At 33.4% G+C, this 27,652-nt stretch overlaps 1 protein-coding gene across 1 annotated transcript in view; it reads right to left on the reverse strand.

The window, feature by feature from the left end:
• CEP83 (centrosomal protein 83) overlaps positions 1–27,652 on the reverse strand; it is a 97,405-nt gene that overhangs the window by 27,420 nt on the left and 42,333 nt on the right. The window contains 7 exon segments of the mRNA XM_039869057.1: positions 533–690; positions 2,856–2,931; positions 14,540–14,689; positions 14,802–14,946; positions 16,161–16,275; positions 22,594–22,725; positions 25,487–25,738. Coding sequence (XP_039724991.1) covers positions 533–690; positions 2,856–2,931; positions 14,540–14,689; positions 14,802–14,946; positions 16,161–16,275; positions 22,594–22,725; positions 25,487–25,738 — 1,028 coding nt within the window.

Here is a 27,652-nt window from a genome sequence, read left to right on the forward strand (position 1 = left end):
AACAAATACAAAACAGTTCTCTACCATATCTAAACAAAATTTCCCGGAGAATATAAGATCTTGAATATCAGCAAAATCATCTTCCAACCAGTTTACTATACTGTCTACTACTAAACAAATAAATGAGCTTCTCAAAGAGAAAATCTAAAAGATTATAGTTTTAATTCTAGGAAGTTTTACACACTCCCAAATTTTTTTCTGTTGTCTAGAATAATTTAGATATTTGAAGTAAGAAATGTACTAGTTTACTCAATGAATAAGTAAGTTTTTCTTTGAGGGTTTTCAGAATACTGTGGTCAGGCAGAACTTTAAAAAGCCTTCTTTCCTAAAAGTTTTTTTTTTTTTTTTTTTAATTAATTCACAAGTCCATAAAGCTCATTCTCTAGAAAGGACAATACCTCAGACCACTGTACACTGTCAAGGGGTATTTGTAACTAGTTCCCAAAACACATTCAATATGGAATCTTCATTAAAAGAACTATATATAGCAGAAAGATGAAACGATTTGCAGATAGAAAAGAGCAAACTCTACTTTTCAACTTCCAGTTGTGCTTTTTCAGCTTGGCTTCTTAAATTTCGGCATTCCTGTTTTAATCGCTCCACCATTTCCTTCAATATTTGGTTTGAATTCAGCAACTCATTCTCTGACTGAGAAAGTGAGGTTACTTGAATCTGCAAACTACGGATTTGCTTAAAAGAGAAGAAAAAGAGAACCGTTAAGGCCCCTAAACAAATTCAGTGGAATGTAAGAGGGGCAGAGGATACTGAACATCTTCTTCACAAAGGACCCACCCAACTGAAGTGTCTTTAAGGACACCTGACGTGAAATAATAAACAGCTGCAGCATTAGTCCCATTAGCATGGGATCATTTCTTAATATAACTGAAGAGTATCAAGAACCATATTCCTCGATCTACCACTGAGTCATCTTTCTTCTTCCAAAACTAAGCAGGCTGGTCAAGAGGTACTAGGAGTAGGGAGAAAGGTTATCAGAGAGCAGGAAGGTGAGAAGAGAGAATTCAACTATTAGTCTCCTATTACACTTCCTCTAACCTCCTAGTAAAGCAGGTCAGCTGGGAAAGCTGCTAAGGAAATTCATTCTCCCACTCCCATGTACCTATACTCTGAGAAATCTAATAAATGGTACAGATTGCTTGGCCTCTAGAGCTATTTATCAAACCATAAAATGTCAATCAGGCCTTTTCTCCATCCCAACTTACCTTTATCTGGAAATACTTCTTCTCATAAATAGCTACAGGCATACCTCATTTTATTGTGCTTTGCTTTATTCTGTTTCACAGATGTTGAATTTTTTTTACAAATTGAAGGCAAGACCCTCCACCAGCAAAAAGATTACGACTCACTTTATTGCAATATTTGCTTGACTGCAGTGGTCTGAAACAAAACCTGCAGTATCTTGGAGGTATGCCTGTGATTATCTAGTTATAGATTAACAGGCTAGAAAGATTCACATTGCTTTTAAGTTATATCCAAATAATCTTCGTTTAGAACACAGTTACACCCACTTCCCCCACAAGGCATTTTATCAACTAATAACCAAGTCCTCCTTTTCACTTCTTTCAATTCTTTTAGCCATTCTCTGAGAGAAGTTTGGAAGCAGAGAGTCAAGAGCCTCGGGATTAAAGATCCCATTATGAGACTCAAGACTCTACCACATTCTTTATACAATAAATTAATGGGAGATAATCCCATACTGCCTGATGGTAGCAAAGCCAAATTAGACAGGAATACATATGCCCAAAGAGCAATCGTCAGCGGAATAAAGTAAAATGGTATGTCTCAGATTTCTATTTTAGAATGAATTTCTCCATGAAGAACTATTCTTTATTTTTAACTGGAGTTGTAAATAGTATATCAGTATTGCACCTGAATAAACAAGCAACATTCAAGGAGCTTACTACATCTCCACATCTATAGGATGACAGAAAGCCCAATGCCAATGATATTACTAGATAACTTCAAACACTATGCACTCTCCTAGTTGAGACTTAAGACACTATAACTGCATATACAGAGCAATGCCAGCTAGCATGCAAACACGAATCTTAAAAACGGAATCCTATTTCAAAATTTAAAGGGAATAAACCATTTTAAACTAAAAATTAAATAGAATTCAGAAAAGAACACTCTTCCACGTTTTCCTCATATAAATCTTTCCTGAACCCAAATAACTTTAGTTAAAATATAAATTTCCCTCATAAGTACAACTCTTAGATTTCACAGGGATAGAATAAGAAATAGCTCACAGAATAAGAAATATAAAGTTACAAGTCAATCATGCAAGTAACTTAAAAACTGGATAATCTATCGAATTAATGTTTAAAATTCAGAATATCGAAATACTGTCTTTTAAACAAACAAACAAAAAATTCATCATGGGCCATAGCACATAAAAATATCTTAAGAAAAACAGCAGTTGGCAAAACAAGCTTACTAGAGTTCAAAGAGGTTTAAACATTTTTACATATCAACATCATCTATTATAAATTGTCGTGATTAGATTTTCAGAAAACTGATACACAAAATTCCAATAGATTCAAAACACAGATTTAAAGAAGCACTTAACAAATAAAAACAAAGCAACAAACAAGGCAAACCAACAACAACTCATAGATACTGACGACAGTTTGGTGGTTACCACAGGGAAAGGGGAGTGGGGAAGAAGTAGAAAAGGGTAAAGTAGGTCAACTATGTGGGAATGGAAGATTTCACTTTGGATGGTGAATACAATGCAATATACAGATGATACATTATAGCACTGTACACTTGAAACCTATATAATTTTATTAACCAATGTCACCTTAATAAATTTAATTTTAAAAAAAGGGAAATACCTGCTTCAGGTCAGAATTTTCATTTTTCTCTTTCTCTGCATTTTCAATATTCACAATTTGTTGTTGAAGTTTTAACCTGAAAATCACAACCCAACAAAACACATTATTAAGAATCCATAGTTCATATATTTTGCCTCAACAATCATTTTTACTGAGTGACCGTATTAACACCAGGCGTCATGCTATGAAAACTGGTAGACACAACGATAAAGACTTCTGGCAGCCAAGTTGTGTTCACGTATTAATAAAACAACATAAATTTCTGCTTTTGTTATGAAAAACTCTACAACTATGGGCACAGAATAGATGAGAAATCAGGTCTGTCTAGGAAGATGAGAGAAAACTACCTGGAGATTAAAATCTTATAGGTAGAGTTTTGATAAACATAAGGAACGGCCTGAGCAAACGGCCTTTGGTGGAAGAGTGCATAATGTGTTGCTAAGGCATCAGACAGTAATCCAGTTTAGGAGAAGCCATCTTACAAATTCTAAATAAGACAAGCTGCAATTATGATTATTTTAACGAATGATCAAAATAGACCTGGCTGATGTAGAATTATAAACCAGAAAATCAAAACTGCCATGAGAAAAACACAATTGTAAAACATTACAAAACAAAAGCCATGCAAATTTTGCTAATTACTCCTTCTGCTACATTTTATGTTGGTTACTATGTCCATATTTTAAAATAAGTTGGGGTCAATTACACACTATAAATGATCTGGAGAAATTGAAGAGGAACTAAAAAAAAATTATCAAAGTAACTAATGAAATAGAAAATGATTTATAATAAAAGCTAAAGGAATGGAAGCTACTTTATATAGAAAAAAAAACATAAGGGTCAAGTTCATTATTATCTTCATGTAATGACAGAATGCTGAACATTTTATCACTATGGCAACAAGAAGCCCAAACCAGAAGAAACAGGCTTAAATTCTAACAGAAAAGATTCTAATTGGCCAAACTGTAGAACAATAGTAGATAAAACAGAGTAAGGTCCCCAGGGTGGGTCTCTCTCTCCTTTCTGGACTGTCTGGGACAGAGAAAATACTTTCCAGTCTTGAACAGTTGAAAAATGTACCCACCGACAAGCAAAGGGTAGGACAACACTGTCTCTCAAAATCCATTACAGATTTGATTCTAGAATTATAGAAGATCACATTTAAATTAATCGTTCATAAAACCTCACATTCCTAAATATATGTATCTCTGCCTAAAGTAGTTCTTTCCAGAGTAATAAAAAATCAAAAACCTTGCCCCAAAACATAACCTACGACTTAATCAACATAACATTTAAAAACTTCTCAACTTTAATCTACATTATTAGGAAGCCATTAAGTTTTAGAATTAAAAAAATATATATATATAGGGGGCTTCTGAGTAGCTGAAGATAACAGCAGATGTCTAGTTCTGTGGTATGTATGTCTTGCAAAACAATACAGAAAAGCAAAGAGAACAAATAAAGCCACACAAAATCAAATCTTTCACAATGGGAGACAGAAAATGCCCAAACTTCAAAATATCTGTAAGTAAAAAGAGGAAAATCATTCCCCAGCAAGAGATTCCTCAGGTTCCTGACTGGAAGTCTTTGTAGTGAGCACGAGCTCCCTGCATGTGAATGGACTTAATTCATCAATTAAAATAAAAAGATCTATGATTTGGATCCAAAGCAAGACCCAACTATATGTTACACATGAAAGACATTTAAAAAACAAAGAAAGACTAAAAATAAGGACACAAAGATATACCAGGCAAATGGAAGCAATAAAACTGGAGTAATGATGGTATCAGACAATGTGGAATTCAAGCAAAAAAAAATTAAATGACAAAAAAAAAGCACTTTTAAATGCTGCCACAATTCACAATTAAGATATAACTGTTATGATTATCTATATACCAAATAATACAGCAATCATCTTTATGAAGCAAAAAAAAAAAAAAACTACAAGAAATGCAAGGAGTCATAGATACACAAACACACTAATTAATAATAATAGAACACTTTAATATCACTCTTTGTAGATGAAAATCAAGTGGACAAGGAAATAAGTACATAGAAGACCAAAACATCATAGTTAATAAGGTAGATCTCATGGATTTATACATCAAACTTTATAGTTTTATAATTTTGCACTTTCTTTTCAAGTCTTTATGTAACACTCACAAAAACTGATGATCATATATTACAGAACTGAGATGAAGGACTGAGTACAAGACTGGGGTGAAGCAAACGAGATGCCCAGGGTACAAAATTTAAGAAGTTCATTTTAGGGCTCCCTGGGGCCTCACTTGCTTTACTAGTCCTGCCCTTGATACAGTATGTCACAAAGGAAACATTACTGTGTTCCTTAAGAAACAGAAACAATACCCTCTGATCACAATGCAATAAAACTAGAAATTAACAACAACAACGAAAACCCTCCTACCTGGAATTTCAAAAACTTTCTGTTATGGACTGAATTGTGTCTCCCAAAATTCATACACTGAAGTCCTAACCCATCAAGTACTTCAGAATGTGACTGTATTTGGAGATAGGGCTTTAAAGAGATAACTGTGGTTAAATGAAGTTGTATGGGTAGGTACTAATCCAATATGACTGGTGTCCTTATAAAAAGGAGGGGTACCAGGGATACATGTGCGGAGAGAAAACGCCACGGAAGAAGGTAACCCTCCGCCAGCCAAGGAGCTAGGCCTCAGGAGAAAGCGATCTGCCAACACCTTAAGATCTCAGACTTCTAGCCTCAAGAACTATAAGAAAATAAACTTCTGTTGTTTAAATCACCCTGTCTGTCTGGTATTTTGTTATGGCAGCCCTAGCAAACTATTAATTTTACTTTCTATTAAACAACTACATCTTCTATTAAGACATCTCCTATTAAACAACTCTTCAGTGAAAAGGAAAATACAAACTGAAATGAAAGAACTTTTAAAAAATAACTAAAACATCATTCATAGATACATTTAAAGCAGTGATTTTTAAAAAAAGCACTAAACACTTTCACCAATAAAAATGAAAGAATATTAGTTGAATTAAATTTCCAATTTGAAAAAGAACAAACAAATGAATGAAGTAAACTAAAGAAAGCACAAGATATATATGTCATCATCTTAGAAAACTCTAAAGAATCCATAAAGCAGCTAACAGAAAATCCACTTTAATGAGGTCATAAAATTCAAGGTCAATACATGAAAGTCAACTAACTACATGTCTATACGCTAGTAAAGAACAATTAGAAAGTAAAAAAAATTTAAGTAACTCCATTTATAATCACATAAAATGCTTAGGAATAAAATGTAACACAAGATAAGCAAGACATACACAATGAGAATTATAAATCTTTGATGAAAGATATTAAAGATGGCCTAAATAGATATGCCATAATCATAAACTGGATAGGCTCCAATACTGTTTAGATAACAACTCTCCTCAAACTGAACTAAAGACTCAACACAATCCCAATCAACATCTTAACAAGCATTTTTAAAAAGGCGACAAATTGATTTTAAAATTTATGTGGAAAGTTAAAGGACCTAGAAGAGCCAAAACAATCTTGACCAAAAAAACAAAAACAAACAAACCACAGTAGAGGACTTGTATTACCTTAATCAAACTTACTATAAAGCTACAGTAGTCAAAACAATTTGATATTGGTGTCAAGAAAGACATACAGATCAATGGAACAGAATTGAGTGCAGAAACAGACACACACTTATATGGTCAACTGATTTCAACAAAGTTATTGAAATAATTCAATGAGAGAAAACATAGCTTTCAAAAAATGGTAGTGGAACAACTTGATACCTATATGGAAATAAAAAAGGAATGTCTACCGTCACCTCATACTATACAAAAAGTGGCATCAATTGGACCGTACACCTAAATACAAAAAAAAATATTAATCTTTTAGAAGAAAACAACATAAATCTTTATAACACAGGATTAGGCAAAAAATTCTTTGAAAGAACATAAAATGCACCAATTTTCTAGAAAATAAAAAATCTGACAAAATGAATTTCATCAAAATAAAAATTGCTTTCAATAGACACAATTTAAATAAATAAGAAAGCAAGCCATAGACTGGGGAAAATATCTGTAAAACACGTCTCTGACAAAGAGCTTGTATGCAGAACACATAAAGAACTGTTACAACTCAACAAGATAACTTCCCAATTTTAAAAATGAACAAAATATTTAAACAGACACGTCACAAAAATGAAGTCTTCTATAAGCATATTAAAAGATGCTAAACATCACTAGCCATCAGGGAAAATCAAATTAAGACCACAATGACATATTACTACACATCTGCTAGACTTGCTAAGGTAAGAAGACTGATAATAATAAGTGTCAGTAAGGATATGTGAAACAAATGGAACTCCAATAATATTGGTAGAGGGAATGAAAAACAGTACAACCACTTTGGAAAAGAGTATTGTATATGTTATAAAATTAAACACACACTTCCACATGACTAGATATTTAACAAAGATATAAAAACTGTTCAAAAACTTGTATCTGAATGTTCATAACATTATTCATAATAGCCCCTAACTAATTACAACCCAAATATCTGTCCATCATGAGAATGGATAAACAAATAATGTTATATCCATACAATGGAACACTAATCAGCAATAAAAAAGAATGAACTACTGATATATGCAACAACATGGATAAATCAGGGACTATTTAAAGATTGAGCTCAGTGGAGAAGTCAACTGCAAAGGGACATGGAGAAACATTCAGGGTGATGGAGCCATTCTATGTGTTTATTGTGGTGATAAGTATACAACTGTATGCAATTATCAAAATTCATCAAACTGTACATTAATTTAAATGGGTGAATTTTATTTTATGTACATTAAACATCAATAGATTATAAAAACTTAATAGAAAAAAGCCAGAAGATTAAAAGCAGAAGTTAATGAAGTAGAAAATAGAAAAACAGTTGATTCGATAAATCAAAATCCTAGTTAAAAAAACCCCACTGGATTGTATGCTTAAAAATGATTAAAATAGTAAATTTTGTTATATTTTACAATAAATAATAAAGCACTAGCTGACTTGATTAAGAAAGAGAGGAAAGCACATATACAAAATAAGAAATGACCAAGGTAAAATAAGCATTAACACAGAGAAATTAAATAATAAAAAACTATTCTGTAGACCTCTATGAAAATAAATTTGAATTACAGATGAAATGAATAATTTCTTATGAAAATACAGATTAATGAAATTGATTCCAATAAAGATAGCTTAAACAGGCTTTCTATAGAAGAAACAGGATTTCTATAGAAGAAACAGAAAGTTACCAAAGAACTGTCCCAGAAAAAGGCAGAAGCCTAGATGGTTTACAGGGGAATTCTACCAAGCATTCAAAAACCAGATAATTCCACTGTACTGTATTTGTTCCAGAGCAGTGAAAACCAAGGAAATCTTCCTAATCTTTTTTTAGGAGCAAGAATAACATTGATGCCTAAACATGATAAAGATATTACAAAAAAATACTACAGACCAAGTACTACATAAAGCACTAACAAATAGAATACACCACCACCTTAAACCAATAAAGACACAAAGATCAAGAGGACTTTAATCTAGAAATTATTGTTAGTTCAAGATTAGGAGATCCATTAATATATTATATTAATAGTGCTAAGGGAGGAAAAATCATGATAATCTCCAGAGACACACACACACAAAAACAACCTTGATAATTTTCAATATCGTGCATGATAAAAACTCTCAGGAAAATAAAAATTGATAGATAATTTTTTAAATGATAAAATATACAAATACCTTAATCCTAAAACTAGCATCTTAATGAAAAAATGGTAGAGATATTTCCAGTATGATCAGGAACAAGACAAGGATGCTCACTATCTCCAAAACTACTCAATGCTATACTGGAGGTACTTGCCAGTGCAATTGGTAAAGAAGTAAAATTGTCTGTATTTGTAGATAACATGATAGTGTACTTGAGAAACGCTGGATAATTCATAATAAAACTAACACAAACTATAAAAGAATTTATTAAGTTAGTAGGATATAAAATTAACATAAAAGTTGGCAGTCTTCATAAACAAGCAATAATGATCTGTAGAACAAAAAGGGGAAAAAACACATTTACAACAGCAACAAAGAAGATTAAGTACTTGGGAATAAGCAACCATGTGTCAAAACTATATAAAGAAAGTTTTAGAACTCTCCTGAAAGACACAAAAAGAAGTTTCATTAAATGGAAATAAGCCTCCTTTCTTGAATAGGACAACTCAACCTCATAAAAATGTCAGTTCTTCTTAAGTTAGTTTAAAAATTTAAAGAAATCCCAATAAAAATACCAACAAACTTTTTTATGAAGCTAGACACTGATATTCGAGTTCATATGAAAAAAACAAACATGAAATGATAGCCAAGAAACTACTGAGAAAAACTATGAAGACAGAGTAACCCAATCAGGCATTAAAACATACTATAAAGTCTTTATAATTAAGATATTGTGGTAATGGCTCATAAATAGACAAACAGACCAGTGAAACAGAAGTCCAGAAATATGTCCAAGTATAAATGAAAATTTAAAATAAAGGTATCTTCAAAATCATTGGGACAAAGATAGTTTTTAAATAAAAGAGTGGGACAATTGGTTAGTCATTTAGAAAAAAGTAAAATTAAATCCATACCTCATAATTTATAAAATCCACTCCAAACAGATCAACTATCTCAATAAATGCCAACTATGAAAGGATACAAGTGCAAAAAAGTGAACTCCTCTTTAACCTCAGTGCAGCTAGAGACTATGATTTAAAGAGAAGGGGAAAAAATGGCATAGATAGAGGCTTTGTTCATCTTTTTTGCGACCAAATCAAAGTTGTGACAGAAACACAGAGCGAACAGCAAGCAAAGTCACTTGGGATCTAGATGAACAGAAGCACTACAACTAGGAAGAGTTAAATAATGGAAGGGAGGAGGGAGCGAAGACATGAGGCTGCCTGGTCCCTAGCGGCTGAGTAGAACAGAGGCATAACATCGGCAACTAGCAGCTGCAGACGTCTCTTAAAGGTGCCGTGTCCACGAGCAGACTTTTGCACTGATGGACCTGCTAGCTCTGAGCACCAGTGCTGCGACAACTGCACGGGGTGGGGTGGGGGAGAGATGGGGGCACCAGGAACTTACAGGAGGACACTGAGTTGTCTGAGCGAGGGCCAGAGGCGGAAGTGCCGGTGGTATTCATTTTCCCTCTGTTGAGTCCCCCACCTTCCCAGTGTGCAGACTCAGAGCTGCCATAGCTGAGATGTCATCAAACTGGATAACAGAGGTCGCTCTGCCCAGAGGCTTCCCTGGAACTCTGCCTCCCCCAACTTGCAGCTCCATCCAAGCCACATGCAACTATTGAGCCAACTCCAAGACTCACACTGGTGGCAGCTGACTGCGGTTTCTGGCATGGCCTCTTCAGGCACGGGCTGGGGCTAAACTTGGCCTGCAGCTGAAACCCTCTCAGGTGCTACTGGACACCTAATACACAAAGCCACACTAATAAGACTTAGGAGCTTTGCTTAGTACATAGAAACAGACAGAAAAAGGCAGCCAAAATGGGAAGACAGAAATAATGGAGTCAAACGATCTAAAAGATGCAGAGTTCAAAACACTGGTTATAAAGATGCTCAATGAACTTAGAGGAAGTGCAGATGAATCCAGTGAAAACTTTAACAAAGAGATAAAAAACAAAAATGGAAATGGAAATTATAAAAGGGAATCAGTCAGAAATGAAGAACACATTATCTGAGATGAAGAGTGTATTAGAGGGAATCAATAGAGTGGATGAAGAAGATCAAACCACAGATATAGAGGATGTCCCCAGGAAGCCAAGGACACCCAAACCGAATGGCAAGAAAAAAGTAACCAAGAATATAATAATAATTTAAGAAACCTATGAGACAAAATTAAATGTCACAACATTCGTGTTATAGGGGTACGTGAAGAGGGAGAACAAGAAGTTGAATATATATTTGAAGAAATAATGATGGAAAACCTCCCCAGTGTGGTGAAGGAAATGGACATACAATCCCAGGAAGTTCAGAGATTCCCAAAAACCAGAAACCCAAAGGAGCCCACACCAAGACACATCACAATTAAAATGTCAAAGGTTAAACACAAAGAGAGAATCTTAAAAGCAGCAAGAAAAAAGCAGTTAGTTACCTACAAGGGAGCACCCATAAGACTGGCAGCTGATTTTTCAAAAGAAACTATGCAAGAGAGAAGGGCTTGGCACAAAATATTCAAGTGATGAAAACCCAGGATCTACAACCAAGAATACTTTATCCAGCAAAGCTATTATTTAGAGTCGAAGGACAGATAAAGAGCTTCCCAGATAAAAAATAAGCTAAAGGAATTTACAACACCAAGCCAGTATTACAGGAACTGTTGGAAGGATTTCTTTAAGAAGAAAAAATATGTATCAAAAACATGAATAAAGAATGGTAATAACTACATTCCTATCAACAAGTACCTCAAATGGAAAAGAATTAAGTGCTCCAATTAAAAGACAGAATGGCTGAAAGGAAAAGAAAACAAGACCCCTACATTTGCTGCCTATGAGACTCACTTCAGATTAAAAGACATACGCAGACTAAAGAGAAGAGGATGGAAAAAGATATTGCCTTGATGGGCCTAGAGGGTATTGCGCTAACATAAGTCAGATAGAGAAAAACAAATACCAGATGATTTCCTGTACACATGAAATCTAAAGAACGAAATAAACAACAAAAATGGAAATAAACTCATAGATACGGAGAATATTTTGAGGGCTACTAGATGGGAGGAAGGTTCGAGGAGAAGGCGAAAAAGTGCAAAAGAATTAAGAAGTACAAATGGATAGTTATTAAGTAGACAGAGATGTAAAGTGTAGCATAAGGAAATAGTTAATAATGTAATAAATATGTAAGGGGGATGAGGAGTATTAGATTTAGTGGGGTGATCACTTTGTGAGTTATATATAGATCTCTAATCACTATGCTGTACAACTAAAACTAAATGTATTATTGTATGCCAACTATAATTGAAAAAACTCATTAAATTGTACAATGTAAATACGAGCAACTAATAACTATATTTCAATAAAGCCAGAAAAACATAAAAATAAATAACTGATTTAAAATCCAGTCAACAAGAAATTAATAAATTTGATTACATAATAAAACATTTGTATGACAAAAAATACCATAAACAAAGTCAAAAGACAAATGACAGACTAGGAAAAATACTTGCAACATATGTCAAAGATAAAGGTCTAATATCCCTAATATATAAAGAATCCTTAAAAAGCAAGGTAAAAAGACCAAAGAAAGCCATAGAAAATAAGGGAAGACATGAACAGACAACTGCCAAAAATATATATATAAAAATGGCTCTTACAGATTTGAAAAACTGTTCAATCTCATTCATAATGAGAAATACAAATTAAACTACACTGAGATACAAAGTGGTACGACTCTCTTGGATGGGAACTGGAATATCTAACAGAGCTACATTTGTATTTACCTTTTGACCCACCTATTCACTTTAGAAATTTACCCTGAAGATACACCTCCAACGATATGAAAATACATACATGTACAAGATTAAGATTACTGACTGTGGCACTGTTTGTAATCACAAAATATCGGAAACAAACTAAATGCTCAAACCTAGGAGACTGGTTGAATAAATGTACACATATACAATGGGGTGTTATATAGCTATAAAAAAGGAGAAGGAACATCTCTATGAACTAACATGGAACGATTTCCAGGATATACTGATAAGGGGAAAAATTTATACATGCTTCTGTCATTTGTGTGTATATGGAGGAAATAAACAGGAGGAACAAATGAGAAGCTAATGAGATTAATGGTGGGGCAAGTAGGGTGAAGGATAGGAAAAGGGTAAAATGGATGTGGAGATTGGTACTTTTTATATTAGTTTCAAGTATACAATCCATTGGTTAGACATACCTTTTGTATAGTTCTGTCTTTTAGAACCATGTTGATGTTTCACGCAGTTGTGTTAATAAATAAATAATAAGGATGAAGTGGGGACCCAAAATGGAATAAGATAGAAATAAATGAACCAAAATGGAATAGAAAGAAACAAATGTTTTATAAATGAATAATGTAACCCCAGTGAAGAGTGAAGGGAGGTTTGGAGAGAAAAGACCTAAGAAACTTTGGAAAGTAGATTTTGACAACATATTCACAGGCTAAAGACAAAAAAATAAAATAAAAAAGAACTATACACAAATATTACAGACTAATTAATAGGCTTGTGTTTCAGTTACAAATTAGTAATTCCAAAATTACATGTATTCTAGGACTGGGAAAATAAGTAAATATATTATAGATAACAAGAACCACATTTTTCATTGCTAAAGAAGAGTTATAAATATGAAAAAAGGCTAGAATGATCACCATGGTGTTGAACTAGAAATATCAGTATGAACTAACGATTATTAATATATACATATAGAAAAATAAAGAGATAAAAATGTCTATCAGTGTATACCTAAATATATTTCCTAGCTCAGTTCAGGCCTAGAAGCAATGACACTGTAATGTCAAATAAATATACCTAGAGCTGAGATTTTGGTTTCTGAGTACCATTTTCCAATATACTGTAAAGGAAGCAGAGCACCTTAGAAAAATGGCTGACTCTGGCCCTGGAGCAGGGCAAGTATAAGATTAGCCCAGAACATTTTGTAATACAAGAAATCAAAACACAATGGAGTCATATCAAAAGGACATAGAAATCAACTTGAAAGAGCTTCCAATGGCCAAATCTGAGAATATGTGAGCAACAAAATAAATTATAACAAAAGATAATAACCCACGGAATAAGAACCCATGCATCCAAACTGATATAAATATAATATTTAGAGAGCAGGGAAAACTTTTCAAGAGAATTCCAACTAATAAATGTAGAAAGAATGATGGAAATAAAAAACATTTGGCAAACTCTAAAGTAATAATTGTTTCAGGCAAGAATTATCAATGGATGCTAAAATTAGTAGAGGAATGTATGATGAGAATATTTACATTATTCAAAGTATCTCTCCATAAATATATATTTCAAAGAGGAAAAAAACAGTCATTTCATAGTGGAAAAAATCTGGCAGATACCAGTTTAACCAAGTGATCAAAGTTAGCATCACCAGCGAGAGGACAAATCATATACCTCCTGATATGATGCACTGAGGACTGAAGACACATGGCCTTGACTTTGGTGTTATTTTTGCTAAAAATGTATAACTTGAATTTAATTAAATGTATTAATTAACAGAATGTAAGACAAACTCAAACTGAGGGATAATCTAAAAAATAACTGGCCAGCATTCTTCAAAAATATTAATATGTTCAAGATTAATGGAGATTAAATAAAGGCAATGTGTGATTCTGGACTGGATCTTGGATCAAAAAAAGGACATCAATGGCACAACAGGTAAAATCTGAATAAAGTCTACAGACCTGTTAACAGTAATATTTGATTTCCTAATTATATTAATGTGAACTTTGTTAGCTTTGATTATTGTAATATGGTTATATAAGATCTTAGTATTTGGAACTCTGGGTGAAGATTATATGGGAATTCTTTGTACTACTTTTACAATGTTTTGTTAGCTCTGAAATTATTTCAAAATGAAAGTTTAAAATAACCTAATACTCTGAAGTTCCCTTCTGGCCGACTCTTCTGCCATCTGTGAAGCCCGCAATTTCTCTTCACACTGATCCTTTTCAGATTGTCTCCAGACACCATATTCCACTTTCATTTTCTCTAAATCCGCTAATCTGTTCTCAAGTTCTAGCCTAAAACAACAGATGATGATTATGTTACAAAAACTCAATAAGGATAATATGACAGCAAAATGTTTTCATTTGCAAGGAGATTTAACACAAAATAAGGTAATTATGTACTTACTTTTCATCTTGCAATGCCACAAGTTTTTGATAACCTTCTTCCTTGGCAGCTTGTACTTTACGTATTAATTCACGATCCTTTTCTACTAAGAGCACTTTATGGTGTTCAACAGCTGATTTGAGAATTTCATTGTCTGACTGCAATCCTAGTATTTTTTGAAAAAAATGTACCATATTTAATTCTATTAAGATGAAAAATCGCACTTAACAGCAAGCATTCATAAGATGGTAATACAATGAGAAGTGTAGAAAGTCAGTCTCTGGATATATATTCTCTCAAGAATCATTACATTGATAAACTTCATAAGAATGAAATAGACTAAAACTCACAAAAATATTAATAAAAAGTTATGTACATTTATTCATTTGAGAGCCAGGGACATCAACCAGATGATATCTAAAGCAATTTAAATACTTACTTCACCCCTAAAAGGGTTCTGTAATCTAAGCCCCAGAGACACCATCACCATAAAAATGGCTGGAAGCAAAGTGAATAACATCACAGAACCCTTCAAAATCCATCATTCTTGCAGAACTGTTAGATGTCTAGTAGAAATATAAATTGGAAACTTTCAAGTTTGTCCAATGAATTCACAAATCTTTCTTGTAATGAGATGGCAAGCATTTTATAGATATAAGAACTAAAATTCATATCTAACTCAAAGTTAAAGAAGAACGCAGAACTGGATTCCCAAACTCTTTATGTTCCTAAGAAAATGTACTCCCTAATAACTCTATAAATCCATGAGTCAACATCAAGTAGAAATTAATAAGGAAAACAATCATTCATCATAAGCTGTCTGAACCTACAGAGGCCATTTTATCTAAAGACCAATTCAAGGACAGTTACAGACCAAAGGCAGCTTATTTAAGTACTTAAGTCAGGAATAATATAATTTCTAAAGAATCTTGATGAAAAAGACATTCTAAAACTAAACTAGAACTTAAAAATAAGCCTAGGCTGAACTAGGCTCAATAACTAGCCTAGGCTCTATTTTAAAAATTGACCCTGGAACCCACCTATCTTCCTTACATTCTTTAGACTTAAGATGGCCTGAGACTAATAATCACATGATCTAAATATAAAATTATAAACCCAGGAAGTATGGAATCCCATTTGTAAAGTTTCACTTAATTTATGTATTAATCAAATAACTATGATATAAACATAATACTGACTTTAAAAAGTTAGATCAAAGATGACTATTTAACATATAAACAAAAACAATCCATATGTGCTCTAAGATTAAAATTCCATTAAAGTTGAAAATCTGGAAATAAAAATTTAGTTTGATCTATTTTAATAATTTTAGTTTATATGTGAAAATAAAAGTAAAAAGCATGGGAAAGTATATATTACCATCCAGTTCACTTTGAATCTTATTTCTTTCTCTTTCTAGCTCACTCTTAGCTCTTGCTGCCTCCAGTTTGATGTCTGTTATTTCTAGTTTGTTTGAGTGTTTAAGTTCTTTTACCTGTTGATAATTAGAAATTGAAATTACTATTGGTTGTTTTTTTTTTTTTCCATTAACTCTTTACCCAAACACATCAGTAGAAATGAGAAAATGCTGTGGTAGCATAGTACCAAGTACGATCCTTCCGGGAGGGAAGGAAGGTGTTTCAGTGCCTGGAACAGTGCGTGGCACCAAGAAAACAGTCTTTTCTTAATAAGAGTCCTTCCTTTTATAATAATAATAAAAAGCGTTGGTGACAAGAAGGAATAGCATAGAAAAAGGAACAGCATAGAAAATGTTGCATAGTTATAACATCACACTGCATGAAAAACAAGCAAAGAGTTACTTATATGTAGAGCAGAGGAAGGCAAATGTGCTGGATTAAGAAACTGAAGGTAAAGAAACTAAGAGGCAAAGGATCAAAAAAGGGGGCAAGAAAAAAGGATCACCTGAATTTGGTGACTAAATAACACGTGTATATGTGTGCATGTGTGTGCACGTGCACATAGTGGTGGTGGGAGGAACAAATATAAATTGTATAAATCTAAATTAAACCTTTATTGTCAAAACCTGATCATTTTAAAGCCCTGAGTAAATGTAAATAATTGTCAATGATTTCTACATAATTAGCCCATCACACACAATTTTTAGTCTTCTCTGAGCCATTCCTTTGAAAGTTAAATAATTCTAGTTTATCAACAGTATTTGTTCACTCATTTGATAAATATTTATTGAACACCTCCTATGTACTAGGCACTGTTTAAGAGCTGGGGATAAAGCAGCAAATAAGCAAGATTTTTCTCTCCAATAATCTGCACTACTATTAATATTTTCCATATCCCTTCCCTTCAGTAAGGTGCTTCTAAAATTAGGTACAGTACTATAATGAGGATTTAAGCAATACAGATATAAAAATTATATTAACCTGCATTCTAACATATTATACTAATGCATAAAACTATGAAATCATGAAATCAGAGTAGAAAACCACAAATACATACAAGCCAAACATGTAAAATGTGAGATTATGGGAACAGAAGGTAAAGGATGATTTACTTGAGTGTAATAATCTATAAAAACTGGAGTTGGGAATTAAAAACAAATCAGGAAGAGGTCCAAGAGCCATAGAGGACAAAGATGAGAAACAGAAGTGTCTTTCTGAAAGAGACTCCATCTCTGAAAGGTCTTGAAAACATTGTAAGAAATGGTTTAGTACAAAATCTCTACTGCAAGGAAACAAACAGTAAAGCAAGTACTATACTGCCTCTTAACTGCTAACCACATTAAAATGTATACCTCTAAATTAACTCGTAGATTTTTAAATGACAATACATAGAATGAATACCTTGCACTGACATCAGTTTTGGATTTTTAAATCTTTTTAAAGTTCTTCTCTATGAAAGGAAGTTTCATAGTCACAATGTTGAACTACATGAAAGCAGCTAAGAAATATTTAAACTTAAACTTTCTGTAGTTTGGGTTGTACTACATTATAATTTCATGGACAGACAATTTAAACTATAAGTGCTTTAAATTTCTGAAGAAATACAACTACAATGAAAATCCAAAATCTGTGACAAATGTAATTATAACCTGCTATTATATACTAACTATAAAAGGCTGAATGACATAGTAGCTCGTTAACAAACCACACTGTTGCTGCTTTAAATATAAAGTGAAAAATTAGAGCCATCTTATTTTGTAGGATCTTGACTCATTTCAATAAGAACTATGAAATAAAATCTTATTTCTTAATTCATTCCATCCTGAGATTTACTGAAATGAGAAAACTAAATTACAACTTATTAAAACTGAAAGAACATTGAACAGGAAGTCAAACAAGTGAAGTTTGTCTTCAGGTCTACTTTTGCTTTTAAACTAGTAAGTACATGCTCAAGCAAGGTACTTGTCCTCTCTGCATTCAAATTTACCCATCTATAGAGCTAGGTAAATTTAAGTTTTTCTTTAGTGTCACATTTGTATAATCCTAAAATACTGAATGCACTTATATTGATAATTAACTTCCTAAAATATATGTAAAGAAATTATTCTTTGAAAACGAAAAAAATCATATAAATCTTATTGTTTAGATATGCAAATAACAGCACTTTCTATCAGTAATCTGAACCAAATCCCAAATAGTCACAATACTTTCTTTCTGCCTCTATATTCCTGGTTCTTAACCTTCTTTGTGAATAGGCCTCAAAAATCCTAGGTAAACTAGGAATCTTTTCCTATACGAAATGCCAATGTTAAAATGTTGCATATAATTTCAAGAGGTTCACAGTCTTCTGAAACTCCATGGGCCAAGATTCCCTGGGTTGCCCCCGTCCCCAGCCCAACCATAATTTGTTTTTATGTAGATCCTGGCCTCTACACTGTAAATTCACTTCATGCTTTTAACACAGCAGAAGCAAATACCCAGAGATTATTACTACTACTAACAAAATTTATATTAAAAAAAAAAAAAAGGCAATAGTGGCATTTTACAGTGTTCAAGAATCTGTAAAATTACAGAGAGAAATGCAAGAAAACAATATGTAAGCAAGAAATATACTTGAAAAAATGTATTACTCTAGAAGCTCTTGATGCAAATTCCAAAGAGATAGTACTTAAATTCTGATTTTTTTCAAAAGTCTGAGATGGTATGACTTTATTAACTTAGCTAATAACTTCCTTAAAGCTGTATATTTTATTGGAGTTCTAAAGATGAAACACATCATGAGGTAACAGAACTTATCTCATTAAATGTGAAATACCTTTAAAGTCATCATTCTCAGGCCATCTTTAGTTAATACTTTTTAATTCATGACATATAATCGCACTAACATAACTCCATCTAAAAAGCTAACAAACATTTACAAATTTGAATACACCCCAGGTGTTCCTTTGCATTGCAAACAACCATTTGCTAGAATTGCAAAATGCTGATGAAAATTTCAAGTTGCAAAGAAAATTGTGACAATCATGTTTGCGATATTATTTTAAAATTCATCCTTCCAATGAAATCTTTTTACTTGGAATGTTTTAAATGAAAACTTGGTTTGTCTAAAGTTGAAGGGTGATTTTTAATATGCCATTTATATGCAAAATAATGCAAGTGTGTCTTTAAAAAGACAGGCAGCTCATAGCAATGTATATTAATAAATAAGCAGAGAAATAATACTATGTTAACATGCTCTTTCTTCAGCAGAGTAGGAAAATCATCTAAGTGCTAACTCTAAAAAGAGCAACAGAGAAGGTTACGTGCAGAAAAAGAAAAATTAGGGTCAGAACACAAGTAAGCCAGGGAGCTGAAGTAAAATATGCTGCAAGAAAAGTATTTGTTGGTCCCCGAGAGTTAGAAGCCACAGCAAAAAGCCAGCTTATCCAATGTCCTGTTGCTCCATCTATGGTTCAGGTTATTCCAGCAGTTCAGTTTGGCTACTCAGGTTCAGAACAGTGTTTTGAAAATACTGAATACCCATTTTTTTCCCCACAAAATTGAAAATAACCTATACCAGAATTGGAAAGAAAAGTATGAGAGAACTCATGTCCTGAATTTACTTCTTTGTATTTTGCATCTACTTCTTTGTGTACTCTATCATTGTAGGCACTCAGTATGTATTTATTGAATATATAATTTAATTAATCAGGAAGCAATCAATTTATTTATTTTCTAGGAGGATTTACACAATCTTAGTAGGCTGGAAGGATTCTTAGAAATCAGCTAGAACAATGTCTCATTTCGTCTATGAGGAACTTGGATCCCAATGATATCAAGTAACTACCCTAAAGTCATATACACAGTTACTGATACAGTGAAGAATGAAATTAGTCCATTGGCTCAAAGTTATGTATTCTTTATGTCACATCATCTTCTCATTTAAGAATATCACAAGAGTATACCGTTATCATTTTCATCACCAGCTACTATTTATTATGTTCAATACCAACTTTAATCTTACGAAAATCCTTTAAGAGATAGGTATTATTTCCATTTAAAAGTTACGCAAGTCAGAAGTCACATAGGTGGTGAGTGAGTTGAATGAGCCATGATTCAAAGCCCACGAACTTTTTCATTGTACTTCATTACCTCCTCCAAAACAAGTTTTTAATTTTTAAATATATCTAAATTTCAACCTATAAGCTCATTAGAAGACTACTCTCGATTTACAAATTTTTAACAATTAAAAATCTCATTGTTTAATTTTCACTTATTCTTTCTTTTCTACTGTCAGCCGTGTCTAATGAATTAAATGAGACATTGGCTATAAAACCACTTTGTAAACTGTGAAGTATAGATATTCAAACAAAAATGTGAAATGTCACTAGACATATAATCTGCAAATGTAAAAGAATATGTGTTTGTCATAAAAAAAAATTGGGTAGATTATCTCCCAAGGGCGGCATCTAATCTAATACATCTAGTATTATGGTGTTGGCCTTTCAGGCACAGAAATCCTATTTTGTTACCACACTGAAAGAAGACTCTCAAGGTTAGATCCACATTAATAATGTTTACAAAAAGTAATCTATAAAATTAGAAGGTCAGTTTATAGATTACGAGAAAAAAATATAATGGAAACTAAAATGCTCTAAGTCTGAAGAACCAGTGTATTCTCTCTCTATAGACAAAATTACATGGAAGTCAAATAATAGTCAGAAAATAGCTTGGCTACTTCCTGAGAGACGTCTCTTACAGTAGAGTGCTCTTGATCATTCAAATAGAACAAATGGAATGAGATCAATTGTTTCATGGCCACAATTAAAACAGATTAGTGTAAGAATGATCCACATCGTTCCACAGTTAAGAATAATCTTTTCAATGGGACTAGAATATTTACATTCTGACTAAAACTCTTTATCATAAACACTGCCTGAGTCTTTTCAAGTAATTCCTTGGCCAAGGAATTTATGATGAATATAATATCCCTTTAGATAAGTTCATACATATCTACCAGGCTACAGTAAATTCCTTCTGGTCTGGAAGCCATTTTGTTTTTTAAAGTGATTTTATATAACTCTGCTCTGATAGAAAATATGTATTTCACTGACTTAGTAACCAGTCTTATTTCTAAGTTCTTAGAGATGCCCAAGTACTACTAGTACTACTAGTACCAGCACTGGTACTAGTACTACGCTACTATGACTACTAGTTGTATTACTACTATTACTACTACTGCTGCTGCTGCTACTACTACTACTACTGGCTAATATAATAACAGCTAATACTTGGATAATTATATATTAAACTTTATGCTAAGTGCTTTATGTATAATATTTCGTTCAATTTTTGTCATACTCTATAAGGTAAGTATTAGTGTCGTTTTATAAAGGAAAACATTAGTTTTCAGAGAGAACATAAATTGTCCAAGGTCACATAGCTAGTAAGGAAAAGAAATGAAATTTGATTCCAGTATGTCTGACTCCAGAGCTGATATTCTTATTCACTAGAGTATTCTATAAAATACTTTACCACTGCTAATCTATTTCTGGTTACTAGATTCCTAATATCTATTGCATTTGAGGGGGGGAACCTATAAGTCCCTGAGACAACTCTGTATATTAAAGATGTTCAAACCATTATATTCTTTTTAAAATAACAAATGCAGATCATGCTGTTAATATTTACTCATTTAACATTTATTGAGTGCCTACTGTGTGCCAGAACTGTTCCAGGAGCTGAGGATACAGCAGTAATAGCAATGTCTCTGAGCTCTTGGAAATTATATTTGGTTGAGGGAAAAGGGATGGGAAAGAAAAGGAGAGACAAAAATAAATACAAATATATTAGATGGTATTAAGAGCTATGGAGAAAAAGCAAATAAGGAAGATAGAGGGTAGGACAGAGGAAGTAGGAAGATGGTATTTTACAAAGAGAAGACAGGGAAGGCCTCTCTGATAAGGCCACATCTGAAAAAGATGAGGAAGCAAGAGAAGTAAATATGTGAGGGAAGATAATGCCAAGTGAACAAGTTCAAAGGCCCTAAGGTAGAAGTAAGCTTCCTCAAAGAGTAAGAAGGCCAGTAAGACTGGAGCAAAGTGAACAGGAAGAAAAATGGACTGTGATGGCTGTGGAAAGATTGCAGGGGCCAGATCACATCGAGCTCTAAATGGGTAAAGAGTAAAGAGACCAGTTTGGAGGCTATTGTAAAAATTGAGGCTAGAGAGAAAATGAGTTGGACTAGATTGATCATGGTGAATGTGATAAAAATTGCTCAGATTCTGTATCTGGAAAGTAGAATAAAAGAATAAAAAATATTTCAATATAGAGAACTAAACTAAATGCAAAATTTTTTTGTCATTTATACAGTATGAAGCATTATAAAGAGTAAAGTAGAACATAAGATGACTTACTTTACTGGTCAATGTATTTATTTCCCGTTCAGCTTTATGCAATTTACTGATTAAAACGGTATTTTGTTCATTGCTTGATTGTAGCTCTCTTTCCAAGCGTTCAGCCTGTAGTTTAGCTGACTGTTTTTCAGCCTTTTATTAAAACAAAATATTTTAAAATTTGTTCATAATTCTATAAAAGTATTGTAAGCACTATTTAAAATTTATTATAATCATACTACCCAAAATTATTCAAAATCTCAGCAATATTAACATGTACTAAAGAAAAAGACTTTCTCTAGGTATTTTATAGATTCAAATGAAAGATGTTTGCTCCAGGAAAAATGCAACAAAGCTATCTGAACAAACAACATATCAAGAGCCCCCAATGAAATAAAACTCATATAGTTCTCTTATGAATGCACTCATTTGATATATATTTACTCTTACTGCTGACATAATTCAAACACACATTTTGGGGGTTTCAAATCCATAGCAGATATGAAAAAGCATATTAGAAGTAGGAAGGACTCATTTATAATAGTTAAAAAGAACTGAAAATCTAAAATCGATGGAGATTAAATGAATGAATGAATGAATTCAAAATACTGAACTAATTTGGAGGCTTTAGAAGTATGGGCAGAGGTCAATAGCTCTTGACCTCATTACATAATAAAGATTCTTAATGAAGACTATAAGTTGTCAAAATTTTCTGGTTGGTAATACTCGCAGTACTCTTTACTTATGGAAAACAATGCTTTTAAAAAATATTTCTAATCAAAATAATTAAAATAAAAAATGTTTGGGACGTGGTTCCACAGTGTAGCAGTTGGCATGTCTGCTTTACATGCAGAAGGTCCTGGGTTTGCACCCCAGTGGAGCCACGGTCCATGGTCTATAGCCATGCCACCCTGAACAAGCCTGAAGCCAAGCAGTGTTGGGCCTGGTTAGTACTTGGATGGGAGACCACCTAGGAAGACCAGGTGCTGTAGGCATAAATAATAATAATAAATTTTTTAAAAAGTCTGCCATTTAAAAGAGAAGCTTCGGTTTTGTAACATCTCACTTCCTATATATCTTAAATATAATGAGGAGTGTATTCAAATAATTCAGAAAAAAACTGTTTTCCTCAAATATAAAATGCTATTTTCTGGGCACAATGATAGCCAAAAAAAAGTCAAAGAAGAAAGTAATGCTTGCTGTCGTGTACTTATTTTCATTTCATCTCACAAATGATAAAAAATTAAATACAGGCTCTTCTGAAAACGTGACAATGAACCTCTTCTGTCATCATTTAACTTGTCCTGAAAATAATCACTCTAAATGATCTCAATGAAAAGTTTCACACTGGGACCATATAATATATTCAACTGAAACCAACTACTTATTCTGTCACTATAAAATACGTTAAGGATGGCAGGATGGAAACATAAAGTCTCATTCTCAATTGCCTCATGTCTTAAGGTCCAATGATAGTGACAACTTTAGTTCTGGACCAGTAAATACTATCAAAAGCTTCGTCCAGAAATAAAAAGATGACTTCTCTTTAAATCATCCATGTACTCCCTGTACAAGTTTGCTGGCTGGGAAAAAAAAATCACTACTTTGGATTTGATATTGGATTTTCATTACAAACTAGGTGTCCGCTAATTTCCCTCCATCTCAAATCATTTCACAACTATATGAATGGAAAAAAAAAAAAATCTTTGGACTGCTCAAAATAAATCAAAACAATAAAACTAGTATATTTGCTACGAGTTAGATACTGACAATTAGGAGGAGTAAGCATGTCTGAAAAGATGGTATAGGGGGTCAGAATGCCTTGCCACTGTGTCATAATTTATTTTGAGCTGAAAACTTTTGAGAATTCAAAGACATTAAAAAAAGGGGGAAGGGTTCTCCTCACCTCCTCTTATCTACCTAAAAGCAGACACTCAGAAAAGAATTTAACTGTTATAAATTCCCTCCCTAGTGGTTTCATAACTAGGGAAGACTAACTCCTAATGCGGGAGACAAGAAGTTAGTATCAGGATAAGAGATCACCTACACATACATTGTCACAAAACTGTCATATCTTCCATCTACTTTCCTAAAGGCTCATTTATCTTTCTAAGTCATTTGTTTTCCTGTAAGTGCCCTTTCACCCCTTCTCCTTTCTCTATTAAGATGGTATATAAGCCCAAATTCTAACTGCCTCTTTGTGTCACATTTTCTCTGTGAATTCCCATGTACACATATGAATGAAAAGCTGTCTTTTCTCTTACTAAAGTCTGTTGTCAGTTTAATTCACAACCCCCCAACCACAGAACTTAAGAGGATGGAGGAAAAGTTTTTCCTCTCCAAAAATGAAACCAAGAATTTTCACTGAAGAGTACCTCCAGGAGTACCAGCCTAACTCTGTCAACTCTTATCTTTCTCTAATGAACTCAGGGAAATAATTCAGTGAAGCCTTGTATGTAATAGTAGCCAAGATGAATTTTATAACTTTAGCAAGAAGCTGTCGTAAGATATGATTTTGAGATCCCGAATCCCACTATAAGGAAATAACTATCTAGGAAGAAACTGTTCTTTCTCTTTTGAGATGTAACTATAGTCTTCAGAAACTAAAACAATTTTTTTTTTTTTTTTGCATTCTGCATATTCTACTCTGTGGCACTGTGACAGTTAAATTATTTCAGATAGGTGACCTGACTCCCAAAGAAGAAATAATCCCTTTGTATGTGTGGTAGCATAGCTATTGCTTATGAATCAATAGCTTTTCTCTTTACAAAAAGAATATATACTCTTGGGATTCCACAAATGCGTCAGCATTAGATTGGTGAGCATACATTTAGGCTCTAAAAATCAAAGGCTTGTCAACTGCACTTTAAAAAAAAGTGTGCCATACTCTACCGGGAAGCAATTAAAAACTCACCTCCAGGGATCTAAGGGTAGCCTGCATCTCAGCCAACTGCCGCACCTGAATTCTCTGAACATTTTCTACCTGAGCACCAGAATTCTCTTTTTCAGCCCTTAATTCTGCTACTTCAGCCTCTAAACCTTTTAATTTCTGACACAACTGGACTTTTTCTCGAAGAAGCTGCTCCGTTCGTTTGCTGTCTCTTGTGGGATCCACACTAAGCAGCTGCTTATGGAGTTCTTCTTTATCTTCCTCCAGTCTTACAATCTAATAATAATTTGAAAGAAAGCATACAACATTAAATTATTAAATTTTTAGTAATGAACATGCTTACAAGCCAGTAAATTAAAAGTTGCACAATGTAAAAAAGCTCAGGTGGTGAAATGAATTACCAAGGAAAAAATGTAAAATGTAAGATTCTGTACTCAAATGTAAGGGCAAGTACTTTGTCTTATTTTTCCTCTACCTCCCCATGGTGTCTAGCACAAGGCTTCATGAGTTGTCAAATAAAATTCAAAATTATACTACTGTAAAAATAATTATTAAAAATGTGTCAAGTATTTTAAAATTCATCAGAACTTTATGGGGGTTTATGCATGATCAATATGCTGATTACCGCTAAGCTGTTCCTCATGTGACAGTAATTCTTAGGCTATGTCTATACTAATAAAATGATCTATTCTGAAGGAACTTAATTCACAAAAAAAGCTGCTTGTCCATATAAATAACTACAAATCTGAGTGATGAAAGAGTTTTTAAATAACAGCTGAGAATTTATTAAAGTCCTAGTTGTGATGATGTCCTATTTCCTAATTCTCAGATTCAAGAAAGAAATGAAAATCATTACTCTAAGGCATTTGAAAAAGTCACTGGGGAACTCGCAGAACAAAAGTACCAATGATCTTCTCATTCATGACAACCATCACTTCCAGATTTCACGGGTCTTCCAATCACTGGTTTTCAAACTGCCTCCTAATCTCTGAGACACTTCGGAGGCCCCTCATCTCCAGGAATGAGGGGGCAAAAAACTCACTTTCCCTTTCCTGATCTCCCAAACTATCCGTCCCCTATCACCATCACGAAATCTTCATTTTAACCAGGGCAGCTCCTCTTTTCATTCTTTCATTAGTGAGGTTTCTTCAGATGATTCAACTTTCTTTCTAGAAAGGATTCAGCTGTTTTTTAAAAAGGTAGAAACCACTGCTCTAAACACCAACGATGCCAGGACGAGCTTAGAAGGCTCATTCTAAGCCAAAAGGACGTAAAGAAATGCTCTATAACCTAGGCGGAAGTGGCCCAAGAGACAACTGATTGCTCACGTTGCAATAAAAGTGTGAGACCTCCACCCCAGGGCAGAATCTGTTTTCTTCACCTGTAAAATGAAAGGTTAGAGTGGAGGCCCTCTAAGATCCTTTTCAGTTTTAACATGCAGTGACTGCAATTTGGTTTTGGACATGCTGAATTAAAGATATCAATGGGAAATATAAGTAGAGCTAACCAGCAGGCAAAAATTTTTTTTTCCAGAAAATATTTTCTTAGAAGGCAGCTGTAGAATTTAGAGCCACGCCCTCAAAAGCCTAAATAATTAGTGTCACGTTATTTTTCCTCCCACCCTTTATATATAAACATTACCCCTGGGGTTTGGTCCCTAACTGCCATTTTTCCTCCATTTTCTCTTTCTTTAAACTATGTGACTTTATGCAAGTCATTTTTTCATTTTGGGCTCAGTTAAAATGAAGAGCTTGGGCTGGAATATCTTTAAGATACCTTTTGCATGAGGTAACTCAAATATCAGAGGTGTAGCAGCTCAACTAGGTCAGGCAGGAGTCAATGTATATATATATCTAAGGTTCAGACAATGGTGCCTTTAGTGAGTACTTTACTGAATGCTGAGTGTGCTACAAATAAAACTGCATTTAGTAACAGTAATTTCTCTTATAGTCTTGTTTCCCTGATTTTTCTCTATGGGGTCAGACAGTTAAGTTCTTGACCAGCATGTTTCCAATATTATTACTTTCTCTAACATTAACAGTTTTGAGGGGCATCTGTGATAGCTGAAGTGACTGCTGAAACTATGGACCAAGCTAGTTAATGGCAAAGTCAGGATTAGGTCTCATATTTACAACTCCTCAACTAGAGCTCACTATCAGATCATTCCTACCAAAACTGGTGACCAATGGC

This window comes from Pteropus medius, unplaced genomic scaffold (assembly GCF_902729225.1).
Source record: "Pteropus medius unplaced genomic scaffold, Ma_sr-lr_union100, whole genome shotgun sequence".
Taxonomy (NCBI): domain Eukaryota; kingdom Metazoa; phylum Chordata; class Mammalia; order Chiroptera; family Pteropodidae; genus Pteropus; species Pteropus medius.